We start from the raw sequence: 19,319 nt of genomic DNA, 5'->3' as shown, positions 1-19,319 counted from the left end.
CTCATCTACCTACTAAACAGGCAAATCAGTACCCAAAAGATGATTACAGCATTTTTCATGTATTCTTGTCTCCACAAGCTCTAAAAGCATGTATACCTAGATGCTTTGGAGCAGAAATAATCTACTAAAATCCACTTACCAGGATCTGGATCTTCAAGTTTCTCTTTAAGGCGAGGAAATGCGGGACGGAGGGACTCTGGGTATTTCAAAAAAACTTTGTACATGATTAACACTGCCTTCTTCCTGATGTAAGGCTTTGTATGAGACATCTGTTAAGGAAACAACTGCAATCAGGCTCTCAGCACATTTGTGTTTCCAGAATTCTTCTCAAGGTCCTTATGCCCACACCACCGTCTCAAAATTTCTTTCTGGGAGACTCAACTACTTTTGAAAAACTCAGCTTTAAGGGGAGAGCAAAATACTGTCACTTATCACCAGAACTAACAGAAATATTCAATATAATCCTCTTGAGCTAACTAAGGTCTGTAAAGGCTCCCCCAAAACCCCACAAGAACAAAGGATCAGTTTTCACATGTAACAGTTCTAAATTTAACAGATATTTACCAGATTTGAACAATTTAACATTCTTTAATGTTAAAAGTTATTTCAATCTTATCAACTCACCAGTGTCATGATGTCATTTGCCAAGTCCCTGGCAAGATCTGGAGTAACAAAACAGGACAAGCCAGTCAGTGCAACTCCAGTATCATACTGGTTAGGGCTACTCAGATCCTAAAAAAGGAAAAACAGGCTCAAAAATTTAAGATCACACAGAATGTTGAGACACAATTTTCTCAGACCAGTTTTATTCACCCCACACATACGAAGCAAAGCTTCTACTTCATGGGAATATTTATGTCAACTATTAATAGGAACATCCTCCAACACCTGCTAAAATACCACTAACCTGGGGTTTAATAATGGGCATGAAGAATCGCAATTAAACAATAGATGGATGACTGCAACATAAAAACAATTAGAGATATCATACCTTGGTGGTATTTTAGGAATGGCAAATTATTTTTAAAAACTCATGACGTGATCAGAAACATGTGTAAAGTCCTAAAAATCTGGTATTAAATACTAACGCTGCTAAGTCAAAGCCCAACTGTCATCAACTTCACTGGGAACAGGCACTCCTGTCAAGTGCTTAACAGTGTCCTAGCTCTATTTCTCTCTATTAGAGAAATGAGATTACTTTCCTTCCAAGCTGCTGGCAGCACCATAACTTTCAGTCCATAAACACATGACAATCTAGGGCGTAGAATACATTTTATCGGCCAAGTTTCCTTGGACTTATTTGCAACCAGTGTCCTACATAGTCTTTCAGGTATTTCTAAGCTTCAGACTCTGAATATTAATGTTCCTATCTAAGTATGTTCAAGTATAGATTACAAAACCAGACGTCATTAAATACAGAGCATCACAGGATCACTCCTTAACTGCAGTTATTAGGAAACAAAAACATGAAGTGAACTGCACAGAGCATTCCCACATGAACTACCAGAATTAACTGTCCAGATTCACGTGTACACGGAGGCTGCTTTAGGAGAGCTAAACGTAGTCAGTCCTTCAGGGTTCTGTGCTATTTGCATCTCGTTTGAAAACCTTTTGCAGGTGGTAGGAAATTGAATTCTCTTTAAGAATAATGAAGTCTGCTTCTTAAGGAGCAACAAAACTGCAGTTCATTTTGGCTTTAATGTATTTTGAGAACTGATAACCCCTTAAAACACAAAGTTGCTAGATCAATGAAACATGAAAAGGCATAAAGATGCTTTTAAGTAAAAACTCAGGCACAAAAAGGAAGAAGTAGCCTAGTGACTGAAATTCAAAGTCTCCATAATAAAAAAAATGGATGGACATTATTAAAAATATACACTTGTTAGAGCACAACAGTTTTAAAGGGAAAAGCACTAGTTCTTTAGGGAAGACACTGGATAACATCCCACTGTCTTTAAGTAAAAAGACATTGTAGCTACTTAGATGGCAAAACCGCAGGCACATCTCGTACTGGATCAGTTCAGGTGTAAAGCAGTGTTACTCTGAAAAGTTAAACTTAAGAGCTTTGAAAAAGTATCAGTAATCTGAAGAATAGAAAAATAATGCTGCAGCCCAATAACTCTGAAAAAATTTCAGTGATAAAGCTCTATGAAAATGAATACAACACACTTTGGTACAGTAATACAGAACACAACTTTACATACACTGTTCACCATTTTTACATGCAATTATTGTACCAAAGAAGTCCAAAGCCTGATCTGTTATTACCACAAGAAAATGGGCCCTCACAAATAGAAATGTTGTGAAGCCAGGTGACCGTTCATTTTACTTCAGCAACGGGGACATTTTTTTTTACCCACTACATTAAGTGCTGCCTAAGAGACTAGTAATATTAACAAAGGTGGTTGTTGGCACCATTCACCGTGTTGAATAAACACGGACAGCTGGTATGAGACAGCACGAGGGAAGCCTACGGATAGGTTCTAAGTATTTCATTAATCCTTCAGCTTGTGGGATGAGAGTAGACTGTAAACCAAGTAGATAGAATTCTACTTAAACATCTTTATAATCCTAAGAGAGAAATACTTTGTACAGATTTGAACGTACAAGTAGGGAGACAGTGCAAGAAAAAATGAAGAACTGGAGTAAAAAGTTTACCTTTCGGATCTGATTAGTAGTCAGCATAATTACATCAGTCCCTTCATGAAAGCACTGAGAGGCAGCTAGGTAACCGATTCGCTGTAAAAGGGTAAGGAGAAAAAAAGTTAAGTAAGTTTAGACAATGTTTAGATGAACAACAACTGGTAGCTTCAGAAGCAATATTTAAAAAATGAACAATTAGGCAGGAGGTTTGCATAACAGAGGCGGCGTGATAGGGTTCTCTAGAAAAGGGGGTTTACATCAAGAAAGAATAATCTCAGACAAGTAACATCTCTAGTGATAATACATCTATCTTAAGGATAATAAAACTAGCTTCACCTTCCCTAATTTGTTAGAACATACAGGTTCAATGAGCACAAAGATGTAGACATAAGGTAGGATTGTCAGTAGCAGAAATGGAGAATATTACATTTATTTTGTCTGTGTTGACTCCTGACTTTCAGGTACTAAAGTCCAATTTGGAAACTATTCCTTATGAGGTAACATTCCACCTGTTTGATGAAACAGGTCTGTACCACAGAGCATGAACAAAACCTTTCAGGAAAAATTATAAAGCTATTATAAATAAAATATGCTTGCTACTAGGAATCTTAGGTGGTCTTCACATAAAAATACCCTGTTTTTTCACAAAAGATATCTGACAGCTATTGTCAAACATCTGGTAGAAAAAGCCTACACTAACAGGCCAAGTAGTATCCATTTACTAGAAACAAATACAGCCTACTTCTTTCCATATTGAAGTAAACAAACCAAAATATGATGTATCAATACATTCATTAAATACAGTAATGAAGCAGCTTGGCTAGTACAGTTGTAGTTGCACAGAGAACTCACTTTGAATGTAAACTTCGATGCACTCATGACTTCAATAATATTGAAAGCAGCCCAACTGATGTCATAGCCCAGCATCTGTAACTGTGAGCAGAGAAGCCAAGATAAACTTCTGAAATCAGAGGCTCAAGAAAATAGGTCAAGATACGTCAGAAAGTTGAGGAGGGAACAAAAGTCCAAAAATAATACTATAAGACATCTTAAGTTTATGAGTAATGCTACATTCTACGCCAGCCGCAGTAAGTGGAAGTAGTCTCGAAGTTCCACCAAAAGCAAGTTTTGAATAGGTTGCATTAACGCCAGGTACTACATATGCAGTTATATAAGCATCATTGTGAAGGGGTTTTTTTTCTGGATTTTTTTTTTTTAAATAAAAAACAGAACAGAACCACAAAAATAATTCTTTAACAGTATTTCCCTCCTCTCCTTCTCGACAAAGGACTGCGCAAAGAGAAACAAACACCAGTTTCAAGTGCTCATGCAACTGTGTGATAAGAAACAATCCAGTTGAAAACAACTTTTTAAATTGGATTAGTTTTAAATCAGATTAACTTCCTGACCTGTCTCGATAAAATAGAATTGTACCAATATTAGTACAAACACAATGAACAGAGTGGGAATATGCAGCCTCTGACATCAGACACACATGGGAGGATTTTCACCTGCAGCTTGACCTTCTGACAGCGTAACTGCAGTCTAAGAAAAGCAGGCATTCAGACCAAAGACTGACTCCTAGTCAGCAAGAAAGAACAAAATAAAGATGTGATTATACGTTGTACTGCAGCAAGGCACTTACATATGTCAATTTGCAGACTGCGTTTGCTTTCACTGCAATGTTATCCTGCTTTAGCTCCTGCTTGATCTCATCAATGCACTGGGAGATGTATTTTGCCTGAGGGAAAAACAAACAAAAATTTGTGCACATTTACCCATTTTGTAGATATCCAGCACGTTAGGGGGCAGAAGCAGCAGAACTCATCATTTGCAAGCACCAAGTCTCTCACACACACTCACACACAATTTAGGTAAGCACTTAAGTTCTGATGAAACTACTCATTAACAAGAAACGTCACAACTCTATTACAAAACTGAAAGTCGACCGAGATGTTTCTTCAGTGGTTTCCCTTTTCCCCATCTCCCTCGCAATTATACTGTTCAGTCCAGAGCTCTAGTTTCAAAGACTTGTGAAAAAAGGTGTTTAATGGAGATTGTGTCCCTAGGGGTCTGAACAGAACCTGAGTTCCACCATTCCTAAAACATGCACTAGGCACTCACCTCAATGGGAAGTCAGAGATCACCCATTCATTATGCGTCTAGAAAAAAAACTGTGTCAAACACTAATAGCCCACAAAGTTAAGGTGACTGAGGAAAATATGAGTTACTCTACTTTTGGGCACGCTGTGTACGGCTGGCACTGCAGATGTGCACCTCCCACGGGACGCAGGTACTCTTGGCTGTCACCCTCGTCATCCACCCCAACCATGGCAAGGACACCCCCTCCGTGGTTCACAACTTAGATGAGCCATTTTGCCGTTTACACATTTAATAAGCAATAGTTATTTGTATGAATTTCTCAGTAATTCAGAGCATCAAATGTCAAAATGTTTACATTTAAATATTGGTCCTTCATCTCTTTCCAAACAATCACGTCTGTCCTTGTGGGAGGGATGTGGCAAATGCATGAAATAAAAATATCTGTACAGATTTTACTTTAGAAGTAGGCTTAGCTCAGTCAGAGACTCTTTTGGTTCACAACTAATTATGATTTAAGTACTGAAGGTATCTGCTACAGAAATCATGCCAATTTAAAAGCAGAGAAATAATCTCTCCTTAGAAAGCCACACATGCACCAGGGCATTTCACATTCAATATAAATAAATCAACTGCCAGAGGAACCAGGTCAGAAACGCATTACCTAGTTCCAAAGTAAAATCCTGCCTGAATACCATTACCTTCCACCAAAAAGATATTTTCAACACAGAAATCTACTGGCCTGCCTTTAATTAACATTTCTCCCCTCTGCACTAAATTTTGTGTATTATCCGAACCACTCGTTGGTCTTTTGCAATGTCCTAGAGCGATACTCATGCTTCAAGTCATAAAAGTTTGCCGCTAGAAGCAGAGTATGTTATTTTTAATAACTAGCAGGTGACAATAAAAAGAAATTGCACAAAGTCTGTAGTGCAAAGGAACACCGCAATGATCCAGGTGAAGAAAGGCAGCAACCGAATTTTAATGCAGGGATTTCATACTCCAAGCAGCAGTCATGCAACGACACTTTACACTGCTATCATTTAGAGTCTAGCGATACCAGAATTAGCATCCACCATCAGGGTCCACGGTGAATACACTTAATTCAGAGGAAGAGCAGCTTCACTGGTTTAACAGCTTCTATAGAAGCAGAATAATTTATCTGGCTTTTCTCTCAAGCCTCACACTCACAGAGGGATAAAAGCCAGCTCCTCCATGGCACGGGTCAGCTCAGGTGGAACCACATTTCTTATTTTGAGACATTTACTGAAAGCCTTCATTGACCTTCATGGAGTTCCCGTCTGACCCATTCCTGCAGCCTGCTGAAGTCCCTCAACAGCAGCCCTGCGCTCCAGCATCACGTAACCCAGAAGGTCTGGAGGAAAAAAGCTGGCAAATAAGTTTACTTGATGAAATTTAAGATATTCCTAAATACCTGCATTTGGGGTAGAAACACTATCTTTGCAAGTGGAATTTTCATGTTAAGGGAGGGCATGCTAAACACCAAACAACTCTTTCCTCTGCAGAGGTACCCATCTGTCCTCTTGGATATGGGCGAGTGGATCACATTTGCCAAAACCGAAGATGGCATTGCCCCAAACGTTTAACGTAGAGTACAGTGACTTCTCCTCAGAAGCAGAAGATTTGGGATTCTGAACCATTCCCCTGAGAGTGATTCAGGTCCAGACAACTCCCGTGGGAAGTTTAAACTCTTCAGTATAAACTAAAGAACTTCTGATAGTAGAAAATAAATACTTTATCAGAGATGCTGACAGAATGACTTACACAACATGCCAGTGATCTACAAACACATTGTACCTAGCCTTGAATATTTTATGCACACCTAAGAGCACGCTGGAACAGTGTCACAGAATCCTTTACGTGTGTATCTCATTGCCACATCTTGCTCAGCAAGGTCAGCACTGGTTCTCAGCGCAGAGTACTAACACGCAGGTTCTCGGTCTTTATGTCCATAACCAGAAAACATTATTGTCATTTCCCACAGCATTTATCCCCAAACCATTTAAACACTAGCTTAAGCCTCCTGGCAACCTCTTGGGAGTTAAACGCAAACCACTGTGTGACCAGGAGGGGGAAAAAAAGAAAACAGAGAACAGAGAAGTTCAATAACATGCAGGCCGGCACAGCCAAATACAGGCTCCTGAGTCACCAGCCACACTAGATGGGCCCAGCAGCCTGCGGGCAAACCCCTGCCAATCAGTTAGCCTAACGTAACGAGCGACTTTTGGGAAAGCGTATTACAGAACTCAGAACCAGATCTGAAACTAAAATAAGTGATTTAAGAGCAGAGAGAAGTTCTTCCAAAACAGCTGTACTTCAAATCCTAACAGACTCCAAGGAATAAAAGACTCTCTATTTATAGAAAGCTTTAAAGGATCAGCAGGTATTAACTTTTTGTTAATCTCTGTGGAATAGCACTGTCATGAATGAGCAATATGAAGAAAACAGATCTGTTTAGTCTCCCACTGATATGTGAACCCCAACCACCACACCCCAGCCAGATTCAAGTTTAACAGCTACACAAATACGAAGGAAACGAGTCCGCACGCGCGGATCTTCAGCAAAGCTCTTCCCCGGTCTCTGGCTAGTGGAATCGCTGACCTCTGCAAAGCGCCAGGCAGGAGGCTGCACTGAAGCATTTCCATGCTGACTGATACCCTCCGGCCCCACGCTGCAGCCTGCAAGCTGCTCAATTCAGACAGCCAAGCTACACGGTGAAAGGGAGAACCGCCGCTTGATGCAATGGAGAAAAAATGGCTCAGCAAGGCCTAAATGTTTGCAGGAAAAAAAACACCCCAACATTTACATACTGAAACAGGACAAAATCTGGATACTGTCCCTGGCATTGATTCACTGATAGTTTTTGCATAAATCCTTCTAATATAGTAATTAAAAATAAGTATAACTGGCTCAGTTTTCCCTAAAATGCTTTTACATCCCACAAAGGAATGCAAAAGGAAAATACTTCAGAGTTAATTTATGCTCATAGTATTGATTATAATAGCAATATATTTCTGAACTATTAATTCCTTACTAATTCCGTGAGAGTCTTATTTGAAGTCTTCCCGGGATGCTACTCAATTGCTCACACATTTTGGCCATCAACAGGAACACTTCTAAGTCACAATATTTATAGACCTTTGGACATTCCCAGCCAGACTGCTTTGAGCAAGCAAGGCAATTATAAGGAAGCCTTTCACTCCCGGTGTAGTGGAGAACAAGCAGAGCCATTAAGCGACAGAACACCCTCGGAATGATGGCAATCCAGGAAAAGCTGCAAGTCTGCAGTCAAAAAGCTGAAGGGCATATGATAACCCAGGGAAAAGAGCTGAGAGGAGCTCTTTTATTTGTGCTAGGCTGCCAAATGGTAAAGGAGCCTTTCCAACTCAGTGAAAAAGGCTCCTTAATGAAATGCTAAAAAACAGTCACCCAAGTGGTCGCTAGTCTCGCATATCCCTCAGAAGGAGGAAGATTACAGAAACTCAGAGCAGCGCAGCTAAAAACCAAGGAAAGCATGCAGATGTTAGCAGTAATTACTCAACAAAGCTGTGAGTATAGCAAAGTCACAACTGCCATTTCTTAATGTATTCCACCAAACAGATGCAGTAAGCATTTTATATCTATTAGCAACATAACCAAGCTAATTTTTAAAATAAGCCCAAATTCCTCAAGAATTCCAAGACCTCACCCAGAAAATATGTGCATTTAAGCTAGTGCGAGTGGCTACAATAAGAACGAAGGTATCATGAATCAAAGACAATCCCTTTGAAACAGAGGGAGGGAGGAAGAGAAAAGTGGGTCATGGTAAGAAGCCAAAATGTCCGTTTATAGGATTTTTCATTTCCCAAGCCACATTTTTTGAATTAACTTTGAAAAACACTAAAACTTTATTCCAAGCTCTGGCCAAGAGAGGACTTGGGGTTTGCTGACAGAGAGGTTCACAAAAGACTAATATTTTTTTCAAGCAATATGTGAACAAAGTTGAAAAATCCCCAATCTAACTGAACAACAATTACATTCCTAGGAACTATGGTGTACTTTCATTGGTTGACAAGACACTAACGATTAAAATGGATAATTTTAATGGATAATTTTAATTGCCAGAACCTTTACATTAAATTTAATCATGAAAGCTATTCATTTCCCATAGTCTTAAAGAAGCTGTCCTCTTCTCTCAACCATATACCATCTTCTGAAACCGAGAGATGGCAAACTCACATTCTTACCACTTTGGGTAACGTCCAGCAAACAGAGGTCCTCCCAAATCCTTGTCAGGACCCAGCCTCAATCCACTGGATCTGCTGCAGCTGATTTGAGATTCAAACCTGTCACTTACTGCAATAACAAAGTGCTTTCCACCCAGATGAAAAAGCAAAACGTCAGCGAACATTAATCCCTATTCCTCTTGCTGCGTTTAACCCTGAAAGTACATTTTAGGGCAAGAGTGATTAACAGTCAACGCCCCAAGGAGCAAGATATGAGCCGATATAAATGCATAACTACACCACTCTGAAACAGAAAAAGTTTGGAGTAAGTAGAACATAAAAATAAATAACTGAAATAAGCACAAAACGCGACATTTCTTTTGTTTTAAGCACTGTAGGATTTATCTTTTTTTGTAGCACTGAGACATACACTTGCCATTAACTCCATGAAATCACATTTAGTGCAAGCACATGACGATCTCACATGAGAGGAAGATGCCCGCTGCTCCAACTTCCAGAAACCTAGCAAAAACTGTCTTTTTTTTTTTTTTAAATAATCTTAAGAAATACTACCTGTGGGATGCAAGCCGTGTGACATGGCTACAATGCTTAACACAAAAAGCAGTTATACCACAGGCACCTCGCGGAGGTGAAACAACTTTTGAATTTATTTGTTCTTCCAGCAGAAGATCCTGTTACAAGCACATCGCCCATCAGCTGCCACTTCCTAACTCAGGAAGAAGGCTGGAAAGAAATACGTATCACTTGCCAGGCTTCTATCAAAACCCCAAAAGCAGGACTTCACATCAAACACCACTGAACTAGTCAAAGAGAATTTATACACCTAGAATTGACTACAGTACCTGAATCACAAGCATTGCACCATCATAGCACAGAGTAAATCAACTGAAGTAACACACAAGAGCATAAAAAAAGCAAAATGTGCTGCTTTCCACTCACTTGGACACAGCGCTGGAGAACAACATATCAGATGTTAACTTCTGTCATACATAACTAAAAATATACTATTTAAATACTGTAGAGAAAGCTATTTGAGCTAAGTAACAGGATCCTTCGTTAAGACTACTCCATGGCTGGACAGAAAGAGAATTCTGAGGCACACGCGATCTCACAACTAACTTGACTACAACTATAAACCAAGAAAATTAGCTAAGCATGTAACAGAATACTAGCAATAACTAAGAAATTGCACGGCATTCATTTAAGCAGGTTTGCAGAAGCCACAATAAAATGGTGCAGAGGGTAATCAGATGCCATAAAGAGCTCAGAAAACATGTTAAAAATTGAAAGGCGTTTTGAAAAAGTTTGCCATTGCTACCTAGCTTTCCAGGGATTTATTCACTCATCTTGTGGTAGCCTTAAGATCCTGGACCAACATACTGTTCTCATCAGTGGTAAACACTGGAGGCATGAAGGTCTACCTCTGCCATTTCATTTGCAGCAGTCTTCTCCTGTATTATTTATTGGAAACATGATGTATTACCCACTACCCCATTGTCCATTACGACCAAAGTGAGATACCGAGACTCCTTGGCCAAACAACACTGAGGGAGGAACATGAAAAGGCAATTTACACTTTTTTCTTTTCTTAATGTTTACTGAAATTATATATACTGACTGAAATTTGCCAAGATGCATCCATCTATCCTAAAATAACTTGTAAACCAATGAAACCCTTTGAACCTTATTTTTAAAATTCAGAGAGGTGCTAAGCAAGTAGCGTACACCTACCAGTTTTAGAGCAGATACTGAACAACCCCAAACAAACCACCACAGCACCAAAAGGCACCGTATAAAAAACCCACATACAATCTTCCGAACAGGTACGTTACACAGAAGGATCGGATTTCTGAAAAGAAACAGATGTAGAGTTGCAGCCGCTTGTCCAAAATGACCCCGAGCGAGACCCAGGCCACCGCATGCACCCAGAGGATGACGCTGCCCCCGACGCACTGGGCACTGCAGCATCGGCAGCGCCGCTCCAAGCACCGGGGTGTTCCGGCAGGCTCCCATGGAGAGCACCTTTTCAGTGCTTTACCCAGAGACAATTGAAGTATTTCACAGAAAAAGGCACCTATGCCAGAAGCTGGAGCACCCACCCAGGCAGGCTAGGCCAAGATGCCAACAATTAACTGGGTATTGGAGAGCAAAACCCAACAGTCCAACATAAATCAGTAAGCACGTATCATCAGCAAGACTCTAGAGATGTCCCTTAATATATCTCCAGTCTGAGTAGTCCTTAATATAAATATGCCTCCAGTCTGATCACAGTATTTGTAAATTTAATTGCACAGCAATTAAAACAATCCTCGGGGGCCTGCACTGTCTAAATCGTACCAGAGCAGACAACTTTTAAGACTAAAGAGATGCACCAGATAAAAGTGCTTATTCCTGCTAACACAAGATTTACTCAAACTTTTAATTTTATATTACTATGCAAAAAGCTGTGCAAGCTATAGATTTTTCAATTTGCTAGTTCCAGACATATTTCTGTGCATAATTCCAGGTTTTGATAAACGTAGGCTTCGTTATGAGCACGTGTTTTGTTGTACATATAGCAAATAGTCACTTCCTTCCGATGAACTAAATTAACTATTGTTTCCGAGACTCAGCTGACTGGAATTAGTTCAGAGGGAAACATCACAAAAAAAGATGCTTAATGATGTATTAATACTATATAAAAATGTAACACTGAAAATATTGCAAAGATGTAACACAGATTTATGCAAAGCTATGAGTACTTCTCAGTTATGGAAAGGTAAGAAGGACAATGAAGAAAAAGATGGTTTGTGGCCATCACTGACTTCTTAAATTCAGTACAAATATTTGTGTAATTAAAGTAAATTTGTTCCCCTACTCCCTGCCATACAATCATACCACGCTCTCTACACAAACTTACATTTCTCAAGGCTGAAGCTTAGTCACACCACGATAGCTACAAGTGATACATATATTTTGCAGCCTGAATTTGCCATGAAGATTGAGCCCGCTGGAAGAAAGTTTCAACATACCCACACTGACGCCTACTTCCCTTTATACACCTTTTAACACACAAATCTCTCAGCGAAAGCTATCGGGTTTGGACATCCAGGTCATAAAAGAACAATAAAACCCCCCCAGCTAATACAAAACCCAGCACTCAATCACCATTTGATCAGCCCACTGGCCAGTGACTGAGGAGGTAAGCCGTACGAACCAGACATTTTTTCATGCCCAGTTACACACCAGTATTCAACAAGACTTGTAAGTATTGTCAGTTATTTTGGATGTATTCTTATTTTAAAAAGTACTCATCTCCTTTATGAACTACTAATGCTACCGCTAACCATGTTGTTTGCTGCACCTTTTACCTTACTCAAATACCTTTGTACTTCCTGCCACCTGGATTTAAGCAGACTCCCCTCTAGATTACGAAACATTTCTATTTTTCAGCACGAGCGATCAGGTTTTTTTAATAACTTAAGGAACACAACTGCTTCTTTGTAACTGGTCCCATGACTCGGACTTTCTGATGCATGTTGTTTCATGCTTCCCTTACTGCTCTTTGCAACGCACCAGAAATGGGACACGCTACCAAAGAACACTTCTAAGTGAAAAAACTAAAGGTACCCTTTGTACACCAAATATATTCACTAACCCACATTGTAGAGGAAGAGGTTTTTCAGTCACTTCTGTGGACACTGACGACATTAGAGGAAATCACAAAAGGCCCCATTTTCCGCACTCAGCACTGGGACAAAGAGAGCTGCATCAAAAAGCATCAAAAAAACAACTCTCTGAAGATGACCACAGTACAGAAATGTAGTTCATATCTTTATTCTACTTTGATTTTTCTGGCTGTTCTTCCACTAGCTTTGAGAAGAGTGCAGCGTATAGGCCACTCCATTTCACAGGATGAGGTACCAGAAGCTCTTCCTCTCCTCCGGACTTGCCTAGGCAGAATTTTTACTTACATGTGTGAGAAAGCGATCTGTCTGTAGCATTTCAAACCCTCAAAAGAGACAGCTACAAAAGGATCTGGACTGGGAACAAAGCTATTAGCCCCACTCATGCCACAGTCAATTAAGTAATATTTAACACAGGAGAAAGCAAGAAGCTAATGAAAGGCAGCACTAATGCAAAGCCTCAGCTGCTCTCTGGTTGTAATCACACAAGAAAAAAGCCCACTTCTTGGCTTGTGCTCCACAGCTCCAGGTCCTTTATTTTCCGCGACACAGCAGGTAAGGCAGGAACACTGTTACACTGGAGGCCGCTACCAGTCTGCTTTTTTACCAATTGGTGTGAGGTCCTTACCCAACCCTCTTTTGTGTATTGTTTCTACTTCCGACTTTGTCTTTTCCAGTGATTCACACGCTCAAAGAATTAACAATAGCAACTCTAGATCCACTTGAAAGTGGGTGGAATAATGAGCTCCCTTCAAAGATATTAACACACATATGACAAGCAGTAACTGATCGAGCATCAGGGACTGAAAGAGCTGTCTGACACCAATGAACTGCACGCCGCCTATCAGTTGGGCTGTTTTTTCATCTTGGGCACCAACAAGCTTTTTAGCATTCCTCAAAATTCCCCTATTATGTTCCATCCCATATCCTTCACCATTAAACGCTAATGCTGCAGTAGTGGCTGGAGGCCAAGCCGTCAGAAGACCACAGCATTAGATGGTCTTCAGCCTCATTACTGACAGGCTGCGCCCAAGAGACTTTTCTGATGTTAAAGGATTCCTCAAAACTCCTTATGCCATCATTTCATCTGAAAACTTGTCAGAGAAGTATCTGGAAACGTGCAGTCGAGCGCAGCAGCCCTTTATTTAGGGGAAAAGGGTTTTTAACAATACAAGTCCACTGTCCTGAGGTAACAGTCACTAAGCGAGAACACGCTGCCAGTTTGGTAAGCCTGGTCTTTCTGAGTAGTGAAATACATATTTCACGGCACAGACATTCAACACGCCTCTCATTTAGCACTAAATTACCAACTGAAATGAATTTTGATTTTTTCCCAGCCAGAAACACTGATTGCTCCTTTAGCTCCTCCAACTTGCTTCTATAGAAAACAACAACTTAAACGTAAACCAGCAACGAGATACTTATCACCGAACGCTACACGCAAGAAAATGTGCATTTTTTTAATACACTTTTTCCTGAAAGTATTGATTACCAAAAACGTGACGTGCTAATCCTGGCACACAAGCAGTAGATTCTCTGAAAGAAGGCGGAGGCAATTTTCTCAAGTTATGAGAGAATTGCACAGACATTTCATGCAGGACTTCTTGTAATCCCTTCTCCCTCCTTAAGTGTCCTCCGAGTAAATCAAAGACACTTGAAACACAGAGGGCTACAGTCTGAACAGGACAAAGCACCACCAGAGTTAACAGCTCTGATCCTGTTATTTTATCATCTCAGTTTTATAAAGGAATCTCTCACCATAGCACCTGACAGTAGCTTTCTTGTTGGGAACAACAAACTTAACTGCAAATGCAAAACGCTGTGCAAGAGCCAAATAGCATCACAGGATTATCCCTTCCTTTATTTCACATTCAGGAGAACATCTCTAAACAGAAATAATTTCTCAGTTTGGAGTATCTTGGGGAAGTATCCATTATACTTTTAACAGCCTATCCTACAAGCCATTCCCCTCTTGAGCGTGCTGTATAGCACATCCATTAAAAGTAAGCACAAAGTGGGAGAAGTTATTCCATCAGGTACAAAACGAACTAGTAACAGGTGGAAAAACTCACCGCTTTCATTACCAAAAGGACTAATTTGCCAAATGAAAGAGAATGAGATACAAGAAGTGAAGGTCAGTGGAGAATGGAATAGGATCAAGTCTTCCCTGCAGGTTTGGCGTTCCTCAAACTTGAACTGGCACTGGGAAACAGCACAGGGATTAAAGCATCTGTACAAACTGGTGAAAGTAAACACAACACGTCAAACTAGGAAAAGATCTAATGCTGTTATGCTACCTCATTCCTTCCACACTAGCATTTACTTCACAGAAAGACGATGCAGCTCCAATTTTCCCCAGAAGACTGGAAAATGGACAGAGGGTATCTGCACAGAAGAGTCACTGTGTTAACTAACTCCTATCCCTTACCTTTCATCCTTACAGAAGGCCATCACTTCAGTTTCAGTGTTTTAAACTCAAAATAAATGGGTCAGCTTTGGATACAGACTAGAAACTAAAATGAAAACAGCCTCTGACAGGTAATTAAGCACTCTGCAGCAAGAAAGTGAGCTAAAGTGCCAGGCAGCCTCCGGTACCCTCTCAGTTCCTCTAGTGAGCTGAGGAGGACACTTAAAATTTATTGGTAAAGAGCTCGTGGTGCTCCCTTTCCTTCACGACAAGCCTTGGGGTATGAGCTTAAGAGTTCCAGCGATACAGAATGAACACATAACCATCAAGCAAGAACGCAGTAGGTCTGTTGAAAAGCTGTTTTGAGAAATCTACACCTGAACCAAGGTGACAACCATTTGGCTCATCCTGCGCTACAAACACATCCTCTGTGCGTTAGTGAACTACCAAATACATTCGCTTGTGATGGTACCTGAGGAGGAATTGGAAAGGGATAAATCTTACTATCTGCTATATAGCAGGAGAGGCTGCCCAAAAAGACAATGGGAAAAAGTGATGGCGGAATTTCCATACGATTAAGTTCCACAAGACAAGAACCAACACATACAATAAAATTAACCTTCTGCAAAAAGCATAACTGAATCAGAAGTCAAAGCAATGACCACGCTTTTGTCTCTTTCCATGTCATCCTTATTTAACAATCACAGTTCCTCCTTTCCAGAGGCATCTCCTTCACAGAGTAATTCTTGTTGAGCTGAGATCAAGAGCTAATATTCTTGCCACCAAAGCACGCTGCTGTTTGTTTTAAACAAATTTGCTCTTCTGAATAGGACAGAGTGTGTGTCTTAAGCTTAGACACTTATCTTGAGACACACAAATGCTGGTTGAACAACTACATTCAGTACTGGAGAAACATTTAATAGATACGATGAACAATGGAAGCCCTGTAGAAAAGGAGAAAGAATTTTTGCAGCTACTTCCTCTAAAATACTATTCTGATTTTGTAACATCACCTGAAAACTAGCAAATGTCCATGACCGCTGCCTGGGAAGCACTCAGTCAACACCCAGCACCTTAATAGCAGAAGGTTTACAGCCCTCTTCAGCTAGCTGAGCTAGAAAAAGGAGCAGTCCTGTGCTGTTTGCAGCCACTCTATGTAATTAAGCAAAATCTTTAAAGTTTCCGAAGACAGTCTATGCTACAGAAGACAGGCATTTCATCAGTACAATGTCTACTGATCAGCTGAACACATACTGAAGTTCAGTTTTTAATTTTTGCTGTGCACATGAGGATATAAAAGGGAACTATCCCTACAGTTACCTATTTTAAAATCTCACCGGTTGTATTTCAAACTAAAGCATCATTTAAAATACTATCACGCTACAGTCCAACCATTGCAACTATTGACATCAGCCTTGTACTTACGGTAGGACATAAGACATTTGCTTTGACCTCACTGAATCCTCAAGAGTGTGTATACCTGTGTAACAACTTCCTTCAAATATACAGAGCCCTACAAAACTGTCTGAGGAGTGTTTTTCCCTAACTCCAAAGAAGATCAAAACCAATGCATTTTAACTATTTCTTGGTGCAGACTAAGAACAAACTCGGTATGGCTTATGATGCACAGAAACTTGTTAATCCTGACTGTGTAACAGCACTTCTGCTCTTCATGAAGTCCTGGAAAAGGAGCTATTTGTCACAAAATTATTTTAGAAATGAGAATAGTATGCTCAATCCTCCTCAAAGAGGACTGGTGTCACAAAGGGCTGGACCAGCCTGGACCTTCATGGGGGAGATCCTCAGAGGTCTGACAGCTGATGAAACATTTTCTGTCCTATGCACAAAAGAATAAAGTGTATTTACTAAAAGCAGCATAACATACAAACTGGGCCTAAGCATGCTATGGGGAAGTGCTCCACAGAATTACTGTCCACCTGTTCCTGCTCTGAGTATAATACATTAAGTGTCCACATAAACATGCTGTTTCCACTTCACCATGTAGTTTTGCACATTTTGCAGGGAACTGCACACTTCATAGTGGCACTATCTTCCTCTGTCACCAAATCAATACCCATAAATTTATACTAAAATAAAAAAAATTATACTAAAATAAAAATATAAGTTTCACAGGTATCATCACTAACAAATAAAACACCTTCTCCCGTGCACAACAGGCTTAAAAGCCATTCAAACATTCAAGTGGTTTTGGAAGTTGTATTTTGTGTTTCAGTCCAACAGCACCAGTAATGAAGATCGAAGTTTTCCTAATGAAGTATTTAATTTAGCTACACGTTTACAACTTTTCCAGATACCTTTCATAGCTGACACCATTTGGATATCGTACTCGCATGAAGAGACACCGTAGTGTACAAATATTTTTAGCCTGTCACTAACTCCACAGCAACTCACTGATACTCTAGCAAAGCAAAACTGTTAGACCACTCATAAGAAAGCCTCTGAAGCCATGACTGCTTACTCAAGGATAAACACAAACGATGTCCTTAGTGTCTGTTACTTCCCAATTAACACGTGACACTTCACTGTTGAAAGTCTCACATAACATGTTCTTGATGACCAGTTATTTCACCTATACTAATTTCCTGATCACGTGCCTCTAACACAAGAGAGAATAACAGGCCAACGCGTGCAATTGCTTTCTGCCTAGAAGAGCTTTGAAACAAGGAAGATACATTTTAGTCAGAGGGAATACAACATGAATAATCTGAAAGCTGAATTACGACCAAACTCAGTTTTCCTGTATCAGCTTTGCAACGAAGAACGTATAGAGCTGACGACAGTAGGTGAGCGCAGTGCAATAGGCAGGATTTCCTCTATTATATCTATCGGGGATCTGAACACCACAATAACACGCTAAACGGGAAAGCGAGAACCAAGCGTGACTCTCCCTTATCCTCCTTTTCAACTCACCGCTCCCCTAACGCCTTCTTGTTCTCCCACAGTCTTTCCCTTTTGGCCCACACCCCAGCACCATCTTCCTCGTTTTGATTCCTGCTTTCACCTTCCCCCACACAACATCCCCTTTCCAGAGCCGCCAAGACACCCGGCTGCTTCTGGGCCTAGCGCAGCGTCCCCTCCCTGGGGGAGCGGGGCGGAGGCAGGCTCCCACCTCCCCCGGTCCCCCGGAGGAGCCGGACCTGACTGGGAAACGAGTGACAGCCAGCGCGGGGAGATGAGGCGAGCCAGCCCAGGCCGACGCGAAGGGGAGGCGGCCCCGCCGAAGGCAGCCGGCAGCCCCTCCGCGGCGGTGGCCGGGTCCGCTCACCTCGTCCTCCTTGTGGTTGCGGATTCCGCGCACCAGATCCTGCAGGTTCTTGTCAAACATGCGGTCGATGCTGCCCTTCACCATCTTCAGCGCCATGGCGGCGGGGCCGGGCCGGGCGGCGGGGCCTGCGTTCGGGGCTGAGGGGCCGGGCCCAGCCGCGGGGAGGGGGGGCGGGGGGCCGCCGCGGCTCCTGCTACCGCTAGAGCCGGGTGAGACCAGCAAGCCTGGGCCGCTCACATCCCGGGCGGGGAGGCGGGGGGCGCAGACGGTGCTCGCCCCCGGCGCGGCACAGGGCGGGCGGGCGGCAGGCAGGGGTGGCCCCGGCGGCCGCAAGCCCCAACTCCGGGCTCCGCTCGGCCTCCCAGCGCCTGACAAAATGGCGGCCGGTCAGCTGAGGGCTCAGCCCCGCCCTCTCCCGCCTAACCACGCCCCCGCGCCCGCCCCAGCCAGCGTCCGCCCGCCTCTCCCTCCTCCAGCCCCGCCCATTCCGCGCTAAGCCACGCCCATCCCCACCCGCCCCGCGCCCGCCGGCGACAGCCGCGTCACTGCCACCGCTAACCCCGCCCCCCAGGCCCCGCCCCCGCCTGGCCCCGCCCCCCGCAGGGCCCACGTGGCGGGGGGAGCGCGGGCCGGCGCGGCGGGGACGCGCGTGGGGCCGGGGCCTCCCTGCTGCCCGCGCGCGTCGGCAGCGGCCGCGCAAGCCCTAAACCCAAATTTTGGCCGTGCCCCCCCTGGGGACGCAGCTCCGCCGGCTGCCGCCGCCCCACGTGGAGCGGGTGCGAACCCCCCGTGGCCACTCGCGGTCCCTCACGCTCGTGGGGACGCGGGCGGGCTCATAAATGCAGTCACCCATTTCCCCAGGTGACAAGCGCCGGCGTGGGAGAGCTGTGACGGCTGACGGGTGACGGGTGACAGTGACGGGCGGCAGCCGGGCTGACACGGAGCCTGGTGGGTGGCGCCACGCGTGGGCA

At 42.5% G+C, this 19,319-nt stretch overlaps 1 protein-coding gene across 2 annotated transcripts in view; it reads right to left on the bottom strand.

The window, feature by feature from the left end:
* Positions 1 to 18,765, bottom strand: part of AP3D1 (adaptor related protein complex 3 subunit delta 1) — a 44,854-nt gene extending 26,089 nt beyond the window's left edge. Inside the window, exons 1-6 of one of the 2 annotated variants that reach the window (XM_075736292.1) lie at positions 18,349 to 18,765; positions 4,289 to 4,384; positions 3,496 to 3,576; positions 2,659 to 2,739; positions 625 to 732; positions 140 to 269 (exon numbers count right to left, since the gene is read on the bottom strand). In XM_075736292.1, coding sequence (XP_075592407.1) covers positions 140 to 269; positions 625 to 732; positions 2,659 to 2,739; positions 3,496 to 3,576; positions 4,289 to 4,384; positions 18,349 to 18,444 — 592 coding nt within the window. In that variant the 5' untranslated portion in view covers positions 18,445 to 18,765. Of the gene's footprint in view, positions 1 to 139; positions 270 to 624; positions 733 to 2,658; positions 2,740 to 3,495; positions 3,577 to 4,288; positions 4,385 to 18,348 lie in introns of those variants that run through there. The other variant, XM_075736293.1, reaches the window with a different exon arrangement.
* Positions 18,766 to 19,319: the final 554 nt, after the last annotated feature.

The sequence above is a fragment of the Balearica regulorum genome, chromosome 26 (assembly GCF_011004875.1).
Source record: "Balearica regulorum gibbericeps isolate bBalReg1 chromosome 26, bBalReg1.pri, whole genome shotgun sequence".
Lineage (NCBI taxonomy): Eukaryota > Metazoa > Chordata > Aves > Gruiformes > Gruidae > Balearica > Balearica regulorum.
The sequence above is the reverse complement of the archived record's forward strand: the minus strand, read 5'-3'. Positions and strand labels throughout refer to the sequence as shown.